This window comes from Miscanthus floridulus, chromosome 15 (assembly GCF_019320115.1).
Source record: "Miscanthus floridulus cultivar M001 chromosome 15, ASM1932011v1, whole genome shotgun sequence".
In the NCBI taxonomy this organism is placed as follows: Eukaryota; Viridiplantae; Streptophyta; class Magnoliopsida; order Poales; family Poaceae; genus Miscanthus; species Miscanthus floridulus.
In genome coordinates this window covers 58,905,654-58,925,104 of record NC_089594.1, presented here as the reverse complement: position 1 = coordinate 58,925,104, position 19,451 = coordinate 58,905,654, and the positions used below count along the sequence as shown (strand labels likewise).

The 19,451-nt window shown below is 48.4% G+C and overlaps 2 protein-coding genes across 2 annotated transcripts; one reads left to right on the top strand and one right to left on the bottom strand.

Moving 5' to 3' along the window:
• The first annotated feature begins 827 nt into the window (after window positions 1-827).
• Window positions 828-4,801, top strand: LOC136508044 (polyol transporter 5-like). Its single transcript, XM_066502651.1, has 3 exons — window positions 828-1,294; window positions 1,465-1,811; window positions 3,352-4,801. Exons 1-3 carry the CDS (start codon window positions 1,159-1,161, stop codon window positions 4,393-4,395), a joined length of 1,527 nt encoding a protein of 508 aa, XP_066358748.1. The 5' UTR covers window positions 828-1,158; the 3' UTR covers window positions 4,396-4,801.
• A 60-nt stretch (window positions 4,802-4,861) lies between these two features.
• LOC136507502 (uncharacterized) lies at window positions 4,862-7,582 on the bottom strand. The gene is made up of 4 exons (XM_066502208.1): window positions 7,396-7,582; window positions 5,908-6,357; window positions 5,438-5,598; window positions 4,862-5,317 (listed from the first exon to the last, which is right to left on the bottom strand). Exons 1-4 carry the CDS (start codon window positions 7,580-7,582, stop codon window positions 4,862-4,864), a joined length of 1,254 nt encoding a protein of 417 aa, XP_066358305.1.
• Between the last annotated feature and the right edge of the window lie 11,869 nt (window positions 7,583-19,451).

The window sequence follows — 19,451 nt, the reverse complement described above, 5'->3', positions numbered from 1 at the left end:
CTGTAGGCCGTCTTTATTAACACTACGTAACATGGAAAGGTGACACGAAGTTATCCTAGGCTCCTGGGAGCCAATGAATCATGAACGGTCGTCATCTACATTTGCAACTGGCCAATACTTGACACAAGTACAAGCTTTTACCAGCCCAGTCAATATCGATCGCACAGCTATTGAGCACGTAGGATTATTAGTACTAAGTTAAGCTAGCGAATGCGACGACATGTGGCTGCTAAGATCACTGATGGTGTGCCCCGTCCGTCCATGGACACCGGCGGCGCCATATGTATGGTTGCGCGGTTCTATCGTGTAGGTTCCTGTTGGATCGGAGATACGTATCAAGTAATTCTGAGTGATGGTGGAAGGAGTAAATGAGACCGGGAAAGGGTGGAGATAGGTGGTGATGAGGGTAAGCGGAGCACTGATTCGATGTGTGGGCCCCGAAAAGAGATGGCGTCACTTGGAATCGGAATTTGGAAAGCACCAGACGTCTCTAGCATCTAGCGTCCACCCTATCATTTCGAATAATCATCGAGGCCTCGCAAATCGCAAGCTCGCTGCCGTGCGCACTCTCGAAACGGGAGGAATTCCGGTTCAGGACAAGTATAATACAAAACTATAAGTCAGGCTGAACGCTTTGGTGGAGGGAGAAGAGAAATGTGCTGTAAATTTACAAGACCAAGAAAATTTATGAGAGAGCCAAGTGAGTATGTATTAACATTGAAGAGCTAACTGCTATATGCGTATACCGAGGGAAAGCGGTAAAGATTCTTGCAGCCGGCCTACGGCTGTATTATTAGCCTTGTTTGAGTCGTAGCAGCCAGCAGCGCCCGATCCCGCGTGCTCACGAGGTTGCGCACGTTCTCCCCGCGACCCAGCGCGGGGGCCGCGGGGCCGAATGCACCGCCTGCGCGCGCCTCTTGTTTGCGTCGGCTTGCGCAGGCCACGATTTCATTGGCCACCGCCAGCCATCCAGCGCGCGCGCCGTGTCGCCTTGTACTTATATAGCTGTGCGGCGCTAATTTCAGCCCGTGGTGTCATCGATTTATTGCAGTAAAAACATCGTGCTGCAGCTGCAGAACTACCTTGCTACGCCTCTTTCTAGCTCTAGGTGGCATACATATCAAGCGAGCCCTCCAGGCGAACCGGCAGCCGGCAACAATGAAGGAGGAGGACCTCGAGTCGCCGCTGCTGGCCGACGACAAAGAGCCGGCGCCGGCGAATGGTGCCAGGGGCTGCACGTACGCGCTCGTCTGCGCGCTCCTCGCCTCCGTCACCTCCATCATCTATGGCTACAGTAAGCCATCGATCGGTGCTGCTTTAATTTCTTGGCCGCAATTGTGGGTACCATGAATCCATGCTACCATGATCTATATGACAAGCGGATGAACAAACATACATGCATGAACTGTGTGTGTTTGTATCAGCAATTCATCATCAGCGTGCATGCTTGTGACCTTCTTGCAGATCGCGGGGTGATGAGTGGCGCGCAGAAGTTCATCCAGGCGGACCTGGGCGTGACGGACGCGCAGCTGGAGGTGCTCATCGGCGCCACCAGCGTCTACTCCCTGGTGGGCTCGCTGGCGGCAGGGTGGGCGTGCGACCGCGCGGGGCGGCGCAGGACCATCGTGCTCTCCGCGGCGCTGTTCCTCGCGGGCTCCGCCGTCACCGCCGCCGCCAACGGGTACGCCGCGCTCATGGCTGGGCAGCTTGTCGCGGGCGTCGCCTGCGGCTTCGGCCTCGTCGTCGCGCCCGTCTACATCGCCGAGATCTCGCCCGCCAACGCGCGCGGCTTCCTCTCCTCCATTCCCGAGGTACGTACGTACGTACGTTCTACGACGGCGACGATTCTCCGCGACCGTCGTATGTGCGTGCTTGGTGGTTCGTAAGTTTGTTTGTGATTTGGCGATCTTGAACAATGCGGTGGCGGCGCTGATGCTATTAATTAGGGGAAGGGGTGCTTAGCTAGCTAGCTGCAGATCTGACATCTATCCTAGGTATAAGTTTAATGGCTAATTAATTCGTACGTGTACGTGTGTTGTTAAAATTTTATTTTATAAATGAAAAGATCAAAGGTGGAAGTTTGTTGCAATTTAAAATGGAAGGTAGTTCGATGGCATCTCAAAATGCGCGGCATCTACTTAGTGTAGGAGTAGAAGCGCCGGTCCCCTTCGGTCAAGTGCTTGTGCGTGGGTATCTAATCCTGTTAGCTCCCCATGCTTTCGCACCCCAGCGTCGGTAGGGACTCAGAGAGCTGCCTTCGCTTTTGGCGTTCCTTCGTAGATCTACGGATTTCACCCCTAGAGCTAGCGAAATGGAATCGGAGTTCTCTTATGTGACCCAGCTGGGCTGCTTGACTTATTATATATTGTTACAGTACATAACTGGTACAACAATGTACAGTTAGGGTCTAACGGCATGGTACAACAACGTACAATACCCTCACCTGCTGCCATTGTTTTGTCCATTTCCCCTGGTCCTAGGATGGAGGCACATTTTCAGTATTGTGGCAGCAATGATTTTCGACAAAATACCCTTATAAGTATTGCTTCTTGCAAGAAATGATTCCTATTGTTATGTTTTTTAGCAAGATAATGATATAGTAACTTGATTGGCTTAGTTTTCTAAATCCACCCCTGCTTGGTCCTATCCACTACCTAAAATGGCGTTCCAGTGATACTACTACTACGCCGGGTGCTGGCACATCTAGGTAGCGATGGGGGCAATATAGCTCGTGGAAGAAATCAAACCAAAACTTGCCATGTTTAACTCCAAATGGAAGTTAGTTGGATTGGATGAACTTATTGACACATTTAGCAACAAAAATCGAAGATGGACTCTCTAATGTACCCACGGCACGTTGAGCAATCATTGAAGTACAACGTACTGATACAATAATGTTAGCAGGGGCCTAACAAAAGAAATCAAATCAAAACTTGCATGCTTAATTTTAATTATTTATCATAATGTTTTTTTTCACATCTTCCACTTGGCTTTTTTAAATAAACATAATAGAAATTCTTAGTCGACATCCAAGTGAACGCACTGACGGAAGGACGACGAGAGGTTTGCGTGCGCACGCATGGTTTTGGGGTGGTGGGTGTTTTCCGGGTTCCGGCGAGCTTAGAGCCTTAGAGGAAAAGGTCTAGAGTGCCAAGCTGGACGCCGACGTGTGGGGACCACAGCCACCGTGGTGAGATCGCTATCCAGGCGGCGGACGGTGTAGAAAGCAACAAACATTAGATTTACGGATTTATTTATTAGATTTACAGCAAGTCATCATCTCTCAAGATTAAACTAGCGAGTTCGTTACTGTTATTCTGATGACATCATACATGCTCTTTGCGACGTCAGATCGCCGGCAACTCGGGAATCCTGCTGAGCTACATCGCCGACTTCGCGCTGGCCGGCCTGCCCACGCCACTCAACTGGCGCCTGATGATCGGCATCGGCGCCGTCCCTCCGCTATTCCTGTCGGCCGCCGCCACGCTCGCCATGCCGGAGACCCCGCGCTGGCTCGTCCTGCACGGCCACCCCGACGAGGCCCGGCGCGTCCTGGCGCGCACGGTGGGGGACGCGGACCGCCGGCTCCAGGAGATCGTGACGTCCGTGCAGGAGGCCACGAAGCAGCAGCAGGCAGCGGCGGGCTCCAGCGGCGCGGCGCCGCCGTCGACTAGCGTGTGGCGCGAGATCCTGCTGCGGCCGACGCCCGCCGTCCGGCACGTGATGCTGGCCATCCTGGGGCTGCAGGTGTTCCAGCAGGCGTGCGGCGTGGCGGCCATGGTGCTGTACGCCCCGCGCGTGTTCAGCCACGTCGGGATCACCTCCGAGCGCGCCGTGCTGGGCGCCACGGTGCTCCTCGGCGCCGCCAAGACGGTGGCGATCGTGGTCCCGCTGTTCCTCGCCGACCGCCTCGGCCGCCGGCCCATGCTGCTCACCAGCGCGGGCGGCATGGCCGCGTCGCTGCTTGTCCTCGGCCTGTCCGTGTCCATGCGTTCCACCACGGCCGCGGCCACGTCGTGGGCTGCCGCGACTTGCGTGGCGGCGGCCGTGGCGTACATGGCGACGTTCTCGCTGGGGTTCGGCCCGGTCATCTGGATGTACGGGTCGGAGATCCTGCCGCTGCGGCTGCGCGCGCAGGGCACGGGCGTCGGGACGGCGGTGAACCGGGTGATGAGCGCCGTCGTGGGGATGACCTTCATCTCCATGTACGAGGCGGTGGGCATGGCTGGCACCTTCTACATCTTCGCGGCGCTGTCCGCGGCGGCGTGGGTGTTCGTCTACGCCTGCCTGCCTGAGACCAAGGGGAGGAGCCTCGAGGAGATGGAGGCACTCTTCGACAACGGTGCCGGTGCCGGTGCCGGTGCCGCGCCGTCGGCACGGGCGGCGTTGTCGTGACGTTCCCGACAGCGAGTACGTACACGTATGCACCGTGTCTGCCCACGCGCGGAACATGCTCGTGATGTTGTCAGGTGTGTAGTGTAGTAACACTGGTTAAACGCCAAGGTTAGATCGGGGCTAGTGTAATTGTTGCTAGCAATGATTTCGTTGGTTCCTCCAAGCGCACAGCACATGGTTAACAAGCTTATTTTTCGGTCAGCAACGGCTGGCCACATGAGGGGAGATGGAGATATTTCCGGGTGCTTTGAAGTGGCAACCCAAAGATGGAATCATGGAACGGCTATGGCAGTACTGTTAGCCGACGAGGCGGCGGACGGCCAGGCTTGGGAAGGAAGTACAGGAACTACCATGTATATTGACGGAAGAGTGTTGGCGATAGCCAGAAAACAATACACAAGTTCATTCGATACCCCTCACGACTCCATCCTTGCCCCTCTTATCTCACTCCACCTTGGGCCTCTCATTACAAGACGCGCAGGCCTATTCCGGCCCAGACAACTTCACGTTGCTTGCTCTCTTCCTCATCCCTCCCCCCTTGAATGCCGGCATGTCCCCATGCCGGAGCACCAAGGAAGCGCTGCATGATGGCGTCAGCGTCCTCCCCGGTAGCAAGCTCGTCGTCGAGGTCGGACCACTTGATCAGCAACTGCTTGACGGAGTGGGTACCATGTTGTTGTAGCCTAGACTGCAGCACGCGCTCAGGTACTTGCATGTTGTTGTCGGGGTCGGGGAGCCTGGCGGAGACTACTGGAACAGAGGACGACGCCGGCTTCAACAGCGAGACGTGGAACACCGGGTGGATTGAAGACGTCGGAGGAAGCTCAAGCTTGTACGCCACCGCTCCAATCTTGGACAGCACCTTGAAGGGACTGAAGAATATAAAGCAAAACATGTGTTGGGAGAACGGCGCCAACGACGACTGAACGTAAGGTTGCAGACAGAGGTAGACGAAGTCTCCAGCCTAGAACAAATGCTCTGAGCGCTTCTTGTCCGCCTGATGCTTCATGCACTACTGTGCTCAAAGAAGATGCTGATGTACAGAGGCAAGCATGGTGGTGCGCTCCGCCAGCATGGAGGCCACATCCGGCACAGGGGAAGCAGCAAGATCAGTAATACCAAAATGACGAGGAGATCGACCGAATTGTACCTCAAACGACGACCTTCCCAGAGCTGAGTGTGAACTGGTATTGTACCAGAATTCTGCAAGTGGCAGCCACTTCAATCACTGTCTTGGGCAGGAATGAACAAAACACCGTAGGTATGTTTCGAGACATTGATTTACATGTTCGGTCTGATCATCAGATTGAGGGTGGTAGGCTGAGCTCATAGCCAATGTCTCTTGAGCAAGATGAAATAGCTTGCGCCAAAATTGGCTGGTAAAGATGGGATCACGATCTGAGATGATATGAGTAGGCAAGCCATGGATCTTGAAGATATCGTCGAGGAAAGCTTGTGCTACTCGTTGGGCTGTGTAAGGATGATGTAATGGAATGAAATGTGCAAATTTACTTAGCTTATCCACTACCACCATGATGCAGTTGGCATGTCCAGAAGTTGGTAAGCCATTGATGAAGTCCATGGACACCCTCTGCCAGGCCTCTATAGGAACTGGGAGAGGCGAAAGGAGACCTGGGTAGCGAGCTCTATCTGGTTTGGCCTGGAGGCAAACTGAGCAAGCAGCAACAAAAGTTTTGATGGTCTGCTTCATACCGCGCCAGCAGAATAGTTTCTTAATGTGGCTGTGAGTGACTGGAAACCCTGAATGACCTCCCAACGCGCTGTCATGAAGAGCTGAAATAATTCTTTGCTGCAGTTGATGGTTGTTGCCAACCCAGATGCGGCCTGAGTAGAGAATGATGCCATTCTGCAAAGTGAATGGTGGATGGCTCTGAGGGTTAATAGATAGCTCCTGGAGCAACTTGGAAGACTCCGGGTCAGATGCATAACCGGCTATAACCTCTGCTAGCCAAGCCAGAGTAGAAATTGATAGAGCTTGGAGTTGGGATGGAGGGTTGCGGTGACGAGACAGTGCATCGGCTGCAGAATTTGACGTGTCGGGCTTGTAAACGACCTTGTACTAAAGACCGACCAGTTTGGTGTGCATCTTGAGCTGCCACTGAGTCTGCAAGCGCTGATCAGTAATGTGCATGAGGCTACGTTGGTCGGTGAATATTATAAATTTGCTATGCTGGAGGTATGACCGCCACTGCTTGACTGCCACTAGGATGGCCAGGAACTCCTTTTCATAAGTCGACAAAGCTCTAGTTCCGGGGCCAAGTGATTTGCTAACAAAAGCAAGTGGGTGGCCATCTTGTAATAGGACTGCGCCAACACCCAAGTCGCTAGCATCCGTCTGCAACTGAAATGGCTTTGCTAAAGTCTAGAAGAGCGAGCACCGGAGCTGAAACAAGGGCAGACTTCAAATCATCCAGAGCAGCTTGATGAGCTGGAGTCCAAATGAATATAGATCCCTTCTTGAGAAGATTAGTCTGAGGTCTTGCCAGTGTAGCAAAGTGCTTCACGAACTTACGGTAGTAACTGGCTAACCCCAAGAAGTTGCGGAGCTCTTTGATATTCTATGGTTGAGGCCACTACTGGATAGACTCAATCTTGCTAGGGTCTGTAGACACGCCATTATGGATAATAATGTGTTCGAGGTATGAAATTGACTGCTGGGCAAAATGACATTTGGAGATCTTAACTTTCCACTGATCTCTTGCCAACAGGGTGAAGACCTGGCGTAGGTGCTAAATGTGGTCGTCGAGAGTATGGCTACATACTAGAATGTCATCGAAGAAAACCAAAGCACACTTACGCAACAGAGGGTGGAGAGTGGTGTTCATTGGGCCTTGGAAGGTATTTGGTGCGCCGGTCAATCCAAAGGCCATGACAGTAAACTCAAATTGACCCCAATGTGTTTGGAAAGCTATTTCATGTTCTTCACCGGGTGCTAGGCGAATCTGATTAAAGCCAGCCCAGAGATCCAAGTAGGAAAACCAGCGGGCTTTGCCAACTCGTCCAACAGTTCATCCACTACTAGAATAGGAAATTTACTCTTAACAGTCAAGGCGTTGAGCATCATGTAGTCGACACAGAACCGCCACATACCATCTTTCTTGCGGACCAAGAGCACCGGTGAAGAGAAGGCGCTCGAGCTCAGTTGTACCATGCCTGACTGCAACATCTCGGAGACTTGTTTTTCAATCTCATCCTTGAGCACCGGCTTGTAGCGGTACTAATGGACAACAACTGGAGGAGCACCAGGAATCAAAGGAATATGATGGTCGCAATGACGGCGAGGTGGTAGCTCAGACGGTTCTTGGAACATCTTAGAAAATTCCTCAATGAGATGTTGGATGTCTTGAGGAAGCTCAGGTTGTGTAGGTAAAGGCGCAGAAACAACAATGTGACAGAGTTGTATGATAGAATGTTGATCTGAATCCGACAACAAGCCCTGAAGGACAACATGGTGCTGACCATAAGGAATGCTCATCCACTTGTGTAGCCAATCAATCCTCATAGGTGAGAAGGCCTCTGACCAATCCATACCGACCATCGTGTCATAGGAGCCCAACTGCAAGATGCGTAGAGTAGAGTGGAAAGTGTGGCCTTGAACTGACCAGTCAGCGCAGTTAACTGTGGCAGAACCGCCCGAAATAACACGCTTACGGAGGTGTTCGTCTTCCACCAGACACTAAGCACCCCAAAAGCAAGCTACAGCGGGCGGTATCCGTCGGGCACACCCCAAGGGAGAACCTGAAAGATCCACATTTTTCCCAAGGATCCAATAATGAGAACGAGTTACAATACTTGTCCATTTCATACATCAGAGTTTCTTAAAAGTACATTATTACAATACCAAATGTCAGAGTGTGGAATGATAAACAACGGAATTTAAAATAAACATCTAGCGATAAGAATGAGGATCCGTCTGAGCCCACTAGAAGAATCCTCCACACAACGGTGCGTCTCAAGCATCACCTGCAATAGGGGTAAATAAACCCTGAGTACACAATGTACTCGCAAGACTTATCCGGCTAGTGGGAATAATTTCTCGACTCTAAGGAATATGATAAGCTTTATGGTTTGCTGGTTTTCTTTTAGCAGAAAGTAATACTAATAGTGAGTCCTTATTTAAGTTATTATTATCAGCCGTATTAAGTTATTATCTATCCAGTCTATATGAGCTCCTGTTCTACTTTAAAGCAAGGGTTGAGTAATCAGTTCCATTTCATCATCTTCCATCTTTCAGTTCTTACTACGATGCTAGACTGCAGACAAGCCGTACCATATTTCCCGGCAATTTGTGAATCAATGTGCCCAGCTGGGTGCCCTGAAGACACACGCCCTACTTGTACAATAGGCACAAGCAGGACCAACCCATCACTTCACTGTCCTGGGTGTCCAGGTCCCTATCCAAACTTGGACTCCAAGCCCCCACTCCTGAGTCCCGGACTCAGTGCGGTGCAAGGACCTCCACCACCCCGCCTCCCATCAGTCGGTCCGAAAAGAGCCGTATCCACGACAAGAGAGCAACAAGTCTTGACTGCGTCCATACACAAGTATGTGCTCGGGACAATAGATATGTGACTTGCCTATAGACTTATGCAATGACCGGTCCTTAATTGACATATATAGGGAAAAAGTGTAACCGAGCTATGCCCTGTTGGCCACAGGACACAACCCTTTACACCCACCAATACCCAAACCACATCTCTGCCCGGTCACCATTTATCTTTACACATGTTCTCACGAGTGATCATATTTATCACCTACTTGTGAGTAACGGTAGGTTACTCACGCTACCGATATCCTAAGCATAGCAGCTACTCGACCTGTACTAGTATGACTCATAGGTAGATATATTTATGCATATAGTTTTCATAAAATTCCTGTAATGTAAATGCACATCATATATATTCAGTGATCATTAAAAATAGGGGTTATGCACCGGGGCTTGCCTTGGGCAGGCGATGTGTTAGTAAGGTCAGCACCACATGGCTCCAGGGCTCCCTCCTACACGAGGATCTCCTCCTCGTACTCCTCAATCACCTCGTTGTACTCCTGCTCATCGACGGGCACGAAGTCTACTAGCTCATAATCTACATGCATAAAATGATGATGCAATGCTTAGTAAAATAGCAACAACAACTCTTAAAATAAAGGTACATCTATTTAACCACTAAGCTAGTGCTACTGACCACAGTACTAAGCTATCTATCGTTGCCGATAACAAGTTTGACGTATGGCATACAATATTATAACAACTACATGTATTCTTACTCCTAATGTTGTTCTACGCTATATATGATAAAGCAAGGGTAATAGCTACTCTATTTAGCAACTCATTCTAAGGCTATAAAATTTAGAGCAAGTACATAATAACCTAGTGAGCCTAGTGTAAATTTTTTATAGCTGTATCCATCGCCATTTTACCATAAAAATTCCTACAAATATTAATCTACATAATACTAAGCTCTTTAGTTTGAATTTATGAACATACCATTGTTACAACTAACTGTAATCTAACTACACTACCAAGTAGATCATATTTTTGTGCACCTAACAAAATTGGTTTCACTATTTTTGGACATCTACATGATTTACTATCATTTTCAAAGCTCTGTTTGAAACGATATTGAATAAATTCCCAATAATTCGCTAAAATAGGAAAACCAAATCTCTTCTTGCGTGGCCCGCTTCCGAACAGCTCGGCCCACCCCCGACTGCTCAGCACCCTGGCGTAGCCCAGCCCACAATGTCCGTGCGCTCATCCGCGCAGCATGGCCCAGCGTGGGGCAGCCCACGCGAGCTAGCAGCCCACGGAAGGAAAGCCCGCGCGCGCTACATTAATCAAAAGAACCCTCAGGTTCTAAACAAATGGAAACACAGTCCCTACCACTATTCCCTTCTCTCATTGACTCTAGCATTTAACCCCTTGGTTTACTTCAAATTCAGGTCACGATGTCCCTGGGCGGACTTAGCAGAGCCGTGACATCACCGGCCAAACGCCGGCGAGCACCGACCACTCCAACACACACCAGCGGAATGAAGTAACACACGCCCAGAATGGCGCACCACGTAGGCGTGGCCACATACCGCGACGGTGTCTGGCCGCAGTAGCCTGATGCCGGCGAAACCACCTATTCGAACGCTTCTACTACTACTCGGTGACCATCTGCAGGCTACATTAAACAATGTAGAAGTCCTATTTGAACCGCTACTACCTTCAAATGTGTCAGCCATGGAAACAGCATCTACCTACGTCCGCCGGTGATGGCCACGCGCTCCGGTGAACTTCTGCCCTAATCGAGTCAACCAGCTACTCTAGGAGTAAGAGGGCCTCACCAGACACATGACAGGCGGACTGGGTGAAGGCACGATGCTCGGCAAGATGGTTGACCACGAAAACAGGGTGGCTCTATTTCCTCGTGAGCACGGCGGCGGCGTCTTGGGTGACCCACTGCTCCACCGACGAAACGACTGCACAAGCATGATAACCAAGTCAACTATTACTCAAGGCATAGCCTAATTGAAACGGCAAAGCACCACACGATGCTGTAGTCATGCGCCTGCTTTGGCGGCCATGGCGGACCGCTGCGAGGGAAACTGCCCGCCTCACCTCACCGTAGGCCGAACGAAAGCCTGGATGACTTCACTCACACGCTAACTATTTGGGCTTAGAGTGGGCACGGTTAATTAGAAAACGTTGGAGTGGGTGAGGCTAATAGCAGTGGCGACTCCTAAGGACTTATGGCGACCGGCAATGGTAGAATTTCAAATTGGCGCCCTCCCTTGTACCACCGCCATAGTGACCGGTTTGGCATGACGTCATCATTCTACTCGACCACCACATGTGCATGATACATAGAAAAGGGGCAGCACATCAATTTGGCTTTGGCGTGGCTTGGCCAGCCGGTGACCTTCTAGGCGACGTGATTGGAACCTTTGGCATGGCCTCAGTCGCAAGCATGAGGACGAGACAAGTAGGATGAGCCCACATGCGCGCACAACCGATATCAACGGAAGTAGTAGTAGGACGGCAGCGTCGGATGGCGCATAGTGCAAGCGATATGATGCAACACAACATAAGCAGCAGCCACAACAGACGCGCTGAAGGAGGAGCAGAGCAGCTAGGCATGGCCGGGCCCAGCGCGCGCACGTGTCGTGTGCCAGTGCACGATAGTAGGTGACCCAGGCCGGCAATGCAGGGCCAACACGTGGTGTATGAGCATAGGCGCGACGATGGCCGGTGTGGGAGCGTATGCGGCGTGTCAGAGCAGCAGCGTAGCATAGCCAGCAGGGCGAGGATAGTGGCCGGGACGCCTAGTGCGGCGGCCCACACGCAGCGTGCCTGCATAAGCATAGTAGTGGTGACGTGGTCGGCTTGGCAGTGCTCGTTGGTAGCCAGCAGCGGCAGTAGCGGTGCCAGGCAGAGGCGGTGACCGCGATCAGCGCTGGCTTTGGTTTAAACTGTGACGTGCACGCTTTTTAAAGCTGTTGAAAAATCCTACCCGATGGTCCAAATGCCAAACCAATTCTTCTATACACAAGAGGGTACGTAGGGCTATCGACCTAAGCCATGACATCTTGCCACTTCCTAAGCTGGTCGCTCTACAAAAATTGCCAAACATGGCTTTGTCGACTCGATTTCAAACTTACGCGAAATGACTTAAACTTCGAATGGTTTCACGTCGAATTCCTTTTTCTAAGCTTCTTGATATATTAGCTAGCGAACCTCGTCCTCGACCATACACATTTCATCATCGCCTATGAAGTACGTACTACAAACTTTATCAAAGTTCGCATAAACGTTCTCTAGCATTTTTGTTCGATAAAAAATCACTTAGAATACTAAACGATATTAAGCGACATGAAACATAACATTTGTTTCTTGTTTCGGATAAACGTTTCAAGTACCGTACATTGATTTATACTTTATGTTACACACATTTGCACATAAGTATGATGCTCATGCAGTGTTTTAGCAACAACTGTACAATGTAACACTGAGAGTGTTACAAATCTACCCCCCTAAAACAAAATCTCAACCCGAGATTTCATGTGCCTAGTGTGAAAAAGAGGTAGGAAATACATTTATGGTGCAGCAACTAACTATTAGAACTAGGAAAAAGGTGGGGGTAATGCTTCAATAGGCAACTCTCTTGTTCCTAGGTGGCTTCATCCTCTGAATGGTTTTGCTATTGCACTTTGTAGAACTTTACCACTCTGTTTCTGGTCACTCTTTCTTTCTCATCCAGGATTTTGATAGGATCTTCAACAAAAGTCAAATCTGGCTAGAGGAGAAGCCCTTTAATTTCCACAGCTTCATCAGGCACCCACAAACATTTCTTCAACTGGGATACGTGAAACACACCATGTACCGCAGATAAGATGTCGGGGAGCTAGAGACGATATGCCACTAGGCCACAATGTGCCAAAATCTTGTAGGGACCCACATATTGGGGGGCTAGCTTACCATGAACACCAAATCGATGCACCCCTCTCATAGGAGACACCTTGAGATACACATAATCTCCCACTTCAAACTGCAAAAGCCTTCTTCACCTATCCGCATAAGACTTCTGTCAGCTTTGAGCTGCCTTCAAGTGACTCTGAATAATGGTGACTTGTTCTCGAGCCTCTTTGATGAATTTTGGACCAAAGTAACCATGGTCTCCCACTTCAACCCAGTTAAGTGGTGTCCTACACTTTTTTCCAGATAGAGCTTCAAATGGTGCCATGCGGATGCTTTCTTGGTATCTATTATTGTATGAAAATTCTGCTAGCTTCAAGCAGGCATCCCACTTCTCAGGAAAAGAAATGGCACAAGCTCTCAACATATCCTCAAGCACCTGGTTCACCCTCTCGGTTTGGCCATCAGTCTAGGGGTGATAGGCTGAGCTTCTAAGGAGATGAGTACCCGGACATTGCTGTAGTTGCTCCCAGAAATGAGAGACAAAGACTGACCCTCTATCCGAGATGATAGTAAGGGGAACTCCATGTAGGGTCACAATCCAATCAAAATATACCTTAGCATACTTCTTGGCTATATATCTAATGTCCACTAGAATAAAGTGAGCAAACTTGGTGAGATGGTCCACAATGACCCAAATAGAATCATAGCCTTTAGATGTGCGGGGCAAACCCACCACAAAGTCCATGGAAATTTCTTCCCACTTCCATACAGGAATAAGCAAGGGCTACAAATATTCAGGAGTACGCATATGATCTGCTTTAACCCTACCACAAGTGTCACACCCCGTGATGTACCGGGTGATGTCCTGCTTCATGTTGGACCACCGGTACAAGCGGCGCAGATCATGATACATCTTGTTGCTGCCAGGATGAATAGACAGCTTTGAATGATGGGCTTCACTCAAAATCTTCCTTCTCAACTCCTCACTGAATGGAACCACTAGCCTATCCTTGTATCTTACTACACCATGCTCATCAATGCTAAAGTGAGGGCCACGCCCTTCAGCAATCAATTTTTTGATGTGGGGAATTTCTTCGAGGTCTTCCTTTTGCTCTCGAATAATCTGTTCCAGCAATTCTAAGGTCAATGCAATGTGAGCCAACACCTCTACGTGGTTGAGAGACAAAGGTGTTTCCTCAACCTGGTGTGATTTTTGGCTCAAAGCATCGGCTACTACATTAGCCTTTCCTGGATGATAATGGACTTCCAAGATGTAATCCTTTATCAATTCTAACCATCTCCTTTGCCTCATATTCAGCTCTGACTAAGTCAAAATATACTTGAGACTCTTGTGATCTATAAAAATGTGCACTTTGTTGCCCAATAGACAGTGCCTCCAAATCTTTAGAGCATGGACCATAGCAGCCAGCTCTAAGTCATGGGTGGGGTAATTCACCTCGTGCCTTTTTAGTTGGCGTGAAGCATAAGCTATCACACACCCGTCTTGCATAAGCACACACCCTAGCCCCGTCTTTGAGGCATCATAGTATACATCAAAGGGCCTATCAATATCTAGTTGGGCCAACACAGGAACAGTGGTCAGAAATGTCTTTAGGGTTTGGAAAGCTTCCTCGTAGGTAGGGCTCTAATCAAACTTGACTTCTTTTTGGAGCAGCTTGGTCATTGGCTGGGCTATCTTGGAGAAATCTAGGATAAAACGCCGATAGTACCCAGCGAGACCAAGAAACTGATGAATCTAGTGCACATATTTGGGAGACTTCCAATCCAACACATCTTGCACCTTGCTGGGATCTATTGAAATGCCGTCAGGTGTCAGCACATGCCCCAAAAATTGCACTCGATCTAACCAGAATTCACACTTGCTGAATTTGACATAAAGCTTGTGTTCCCTTAGTCGAGATAGTACTATCCAAAGGTGTTGGGCATGCTCTTCATCATTCTTGGAATAAATCAGTATATCATCAATGAATACTATCACAAACTTGTCCAGCTCTGGCATAAAGACTGAATTCATCAAGTACATGAAGAAGGCAGGAGAATTGGCGAGACTAAAAGACATTACTAGGTACTCATACAACCTATACCTAGTAGAAAAAGTTGTCTTTGGTATATCATGTGGTTTGATCTTAATCTGATGATAGCCTGATCGGAGATCAATCTTCGAGAACACCTTGATGCCAGCTAACTGATCAAATAAAGTATCTATGCATGGCAAAGGATACTTGTTCTTAATTGTTACCGCATTAAAAGGGCGGTAATCCACACACATCCGTAGAGTACCATCCTTCTTCACAAAAATGGCTGGGCAACCCCACGATGAAGAACTAGGATGGATGAAACCTTTTTCCATCAACTCTTCTAGCTGCTTCTTCATTTCTACCAATTCCCTTGGAGCCATGTGGTACGGGCGTTTGGAGATAGGAGCAGTACCAGGCTCAAGCTCAATGGAGAACTCTACCTCTTTGTCTGGTGGCAAACCAGGAAGATCTTCAAGAAAAACATCCGAGAACTCACAAACCACAGGGATGGGGGTAAGATCAGGAGAGGCTTTAGCATGGGTAGCAACAAGTAAGACTGGATCTAAGGGTACAAGTAGAGACATCCTATCCTCACAAGATGGAAGCTGTAACTCGACACTTCCCCGCTTCATATCCAATACTACCCCATACACCCGCAACCAGTTCATTCCAAGAATAGCATCAATGCCTTGCCCAGGCATTACCATGAACTATAGGCGGTAAGTGTGGGTGGCTAATACCAAGCTTACTATGTCCATTTGTGTATTGATGAACATTTGCGAACCCACAGTACGGATTCTATAGGCATACGGTATAGCCATAAGTGGTAAGTTGTGCCGATCTACAAATCCCATGCTCATAAAGGAATGTGATGCACTAGAATCGAACAACACATAGGCTGGATGGGAATTGATGGTAAACATACCAGCCATCACCGTCTCCTGCTACAAAATCTGCTCAGCATCTATGAAATGCATCTATCCGGATCTACTGGGCACTTTCTTCTTGATTACGGTCCTCTTGACAAGCCTAGAATTTGTTGATGGTTGAGCAGACTGAGCTGACCGGTTCTGGGGACACGCTCAGGCATAGTGGCCATCTTTGCCACACTTGAAGCAAGCACCAGGCTTATTCCCAAATCCCTAGCGAGGTGGGACCTGCTGTCCCTGAGACTGCTGAGGCTGCACGTGCTAAGTGGGTGCATGGTGCTGTGTGGAAGAAGTCTAAGACGTTTGATGGGGCTGCCGAAACAAAGGCCCGCCTGATGATTGATAGGGCCATCACCGGACAACCTGTACCTTCTAGTATGAGGGTGGCTGGAAGACCCCGAAGCCACACGCTTCCTCTTCCACTCTGTCTAGGACTCCCGCTGAAAACCCTCCATGGCAATGGCGGTGTTCATCAGTGCCCTGAAGGTCTGATAGTTCACCATGTACAGCTTCTCCTAAAGGATGGAAGAGAGACCGCGAAAGAAGCAGTCATTCTTCTTATCGTCAGTGTCCACATGAATGCCAACATACTGGGATAAGTGATTGAACTTATTAACATAATCCATCACTATCATACTCCCTTGACACAACTCCAAGAACTCAGTCAGCTTTCGGTTGATGACACCAGCAGGGATATAGAACTCTCTAAATGCTGTGGTGAACTCCTGCCAAGTTGCCAGATGATCAGGTTGCTGCATGGCATGGAAGGTATCCCACCATGCACTTGCGGACCCCAATAGCTGCTGCGCTGCAAAGCGCACCTTCTGCTCGTCGGCCACGTTGAGCAATAGAAACTTCTGCTCTAGAATATGAAGCCAGTGCTCCGCATCTAGGGGCTCATCTATCTATGTGAAGGTGGGCAGGTGGGTCTTAAGGAAGTCCTTATAAGAGGTGGGTCCCACAGGATGGCGGGCACCACCCCTGTTCCCACCGTTTCCCCCATGGCCTCCATGAGCGAAGCCCACGACAACTTGTGCTATTATCTCCATGGCATGGGCTGACTCACGACGAGCAGCCAACAACTCTGCCATCATCTTAGCGTGATTCATCGGAGGCCGCGGTGGTAGAGGAGGAGGAGGAGCCAGAAGTGGAGCCCCATGTCTCTCCCCATTGTGCTCATGGGCCTAGCCACTCTTGCCTTGGCCCTTGCCAAGACCATGAATCACCCTAGCACTGGTGCTCCCATGTTCGGACCTTAGATTCATCTGTAAGAGATAGGAACCATCCATTTAGAACAACCTTCATGATCAGAAGCAAGGAATTAGAGGAATGACAACACATTTATTAAAGCAGTCCTTTAGTTAGTCCTATCAATTTACTAATTCAATTATATGTGTAGGGGGATTTTGGTTTAAGTAAGATGCTATTATCATGATGCATGTATCGTCCTATACGTTCACTCAAGCCAGAATATAGCGGCATTCGTAAAATTTTCAGCACATCGCACACTCATTTTCTGCAATACTAAGTGATTTCTTACGAAACGTAAGTTAGTGTACCTGCAGAAAACTGATTAGATAAACCAGTGCCGCTATCCTAGGTAGACCATATTGCTAGGGCTTATACTTATTTAACTAACTTAATCGCATCCTACTTTTCACAAACTTTTGTTGGTCAAATTTTTAAGTTTTGAAAAAGAGTGATGAAACTCGTATCCATTATTGGCTCTGGTACCAACTGTGGTAGAACCGTTTGAAATAACACGCTTACGGAGGAGCTCATCTTCCACCAGACACTAAGCACCCCGAAAGCAAGCTACAGCAGGTGGTATCCATCAGGCACACCCCAAGGGAGAACCTGAAAGATCCACATTTTTCCCAAGGATCCAATAATGAGAACGAGTTATAATACTTGTCCATTTTAAACATTAGAGTTTCTTAAAAGTACATTATTACAATACCAAATGTCAGAGTATGGAATGATAAATAGTAGAATTTAAAATAAACATCTAGCGATAAGAACGAGGATCCATCTAAGCCCACCAGAAGAATCCTCCACACAACGGTGCTTCTCAAGCATCACCTGCAATAGGTGTAAATAAACCCTAAGTACACAATGTACTCGCAAGACTTATTCGACTAGTGGAAATAATTTTCCGACTCCAAGGAATATGATAAGCTTTATGGTTTGCTGGTTTTCTTTTAGCAGAAAGCAATACTAATAGTGAGTCCTTATTTATGTTATTATTATCAGCCGTATTAAGTTATTATCTATCCAGTCTATATGAGCTCCTGTTCTACTTTCAAGCAAGGGTTGAGCAATCAGTTCCATTTCATCATCTTCCATCTTTCTGTTGTTACTATGGTGCTAGACCGCAGACAAGCCGTACTAGATTTCCCGGTGATTCATGAATCAATGTGCCTAGCTGGGTGCCCCAAAGACACACGCCCCGCTTATACCCTAGGCACAAGCAGGACCAACCCATCACTCTCCTATCCTAGGTGTCTAGGTCTCTGTCCAAACATGGACTCCAAGCCCTCACTCCTGAGTCCCGGACTCAGTGTGGTACAAGGACCTCCACCACCCCGCTTCCCATCAGTCGGTCCAGAAAGAGCTGGATCCATGACAAGAGAGCAACAAGTCTTCCCTGCGCCCATACACAAGTATGTGCTCGGGATAATAGATCTGTGACTTACCTAGAGACTTATGCAACGACCGGTCCTTAATCGACACAGACAGGGAAAAAGTGTAACCGAGCTATGCCCTGTTGGCCGCAGAACACAACCCTTTACATCCACCAATACCCAAACCACATCCCTGCCCGGTCACCATTTATCTTTACACATGTTATGATGAGTGATCATATTTATCACCTACTTGTGAGTAACGGTAGGTTACTCACGCTACCGATATCCTGAGCATATCGGCTACTCGACCTGTACTAGTATGACTCATAGGTAGATATATTTATACATGTAGTTTCCATAAAATTCTTGTAACATAAATGCACATCATATATATTCAGTGATCATTAAAAATAGGGGTTATGCACCGGGCTTGCCTTGGGCAGGTGACGGGTTAGTAAGGTCAGCACCACACGGCTCCGGGGCTTCCTCCTGCGCGAGGATCTTCTCCTCGTACTCCTCAATCACCTCATCATACTCCTGCTCGTCGACGGGCATGAAGTCTACCAGCTCATGATCTACATGCATGAAATGATGATGCAATGCTTAGTAAAATAGCAACAACAACTCTTAAAATAAAGGTACATCTGTTTAACCACTAAGCTAGTGCTACTGACTACAATACTAAGCTATCTATCGTTGCCAATAACAAGTTTGACGTATGGCATACGATATTATAACAACTACATGTATTCTTACTCCTAATGCTGATCTAAGCTATATACGATAAAGCAAGGGTAATAGCTACTCTATTTAGCAACTCATTCTAAGGCTATAAAATTTACAGCAAGTACATAATAACCTAGTGAGCCTACTGTAAAAAATTTTATAGCTATATCCATCGCCATTTTACCACAAAAATTCCTATAAATATTAATCTACATAATACTAAGCTCTTTAGTTTGAATTTATGAACCTACCATTGTTACAACTAACTATAATCTAACTACACTAACAAGTAGATGGTATTTTTGTGCATCTA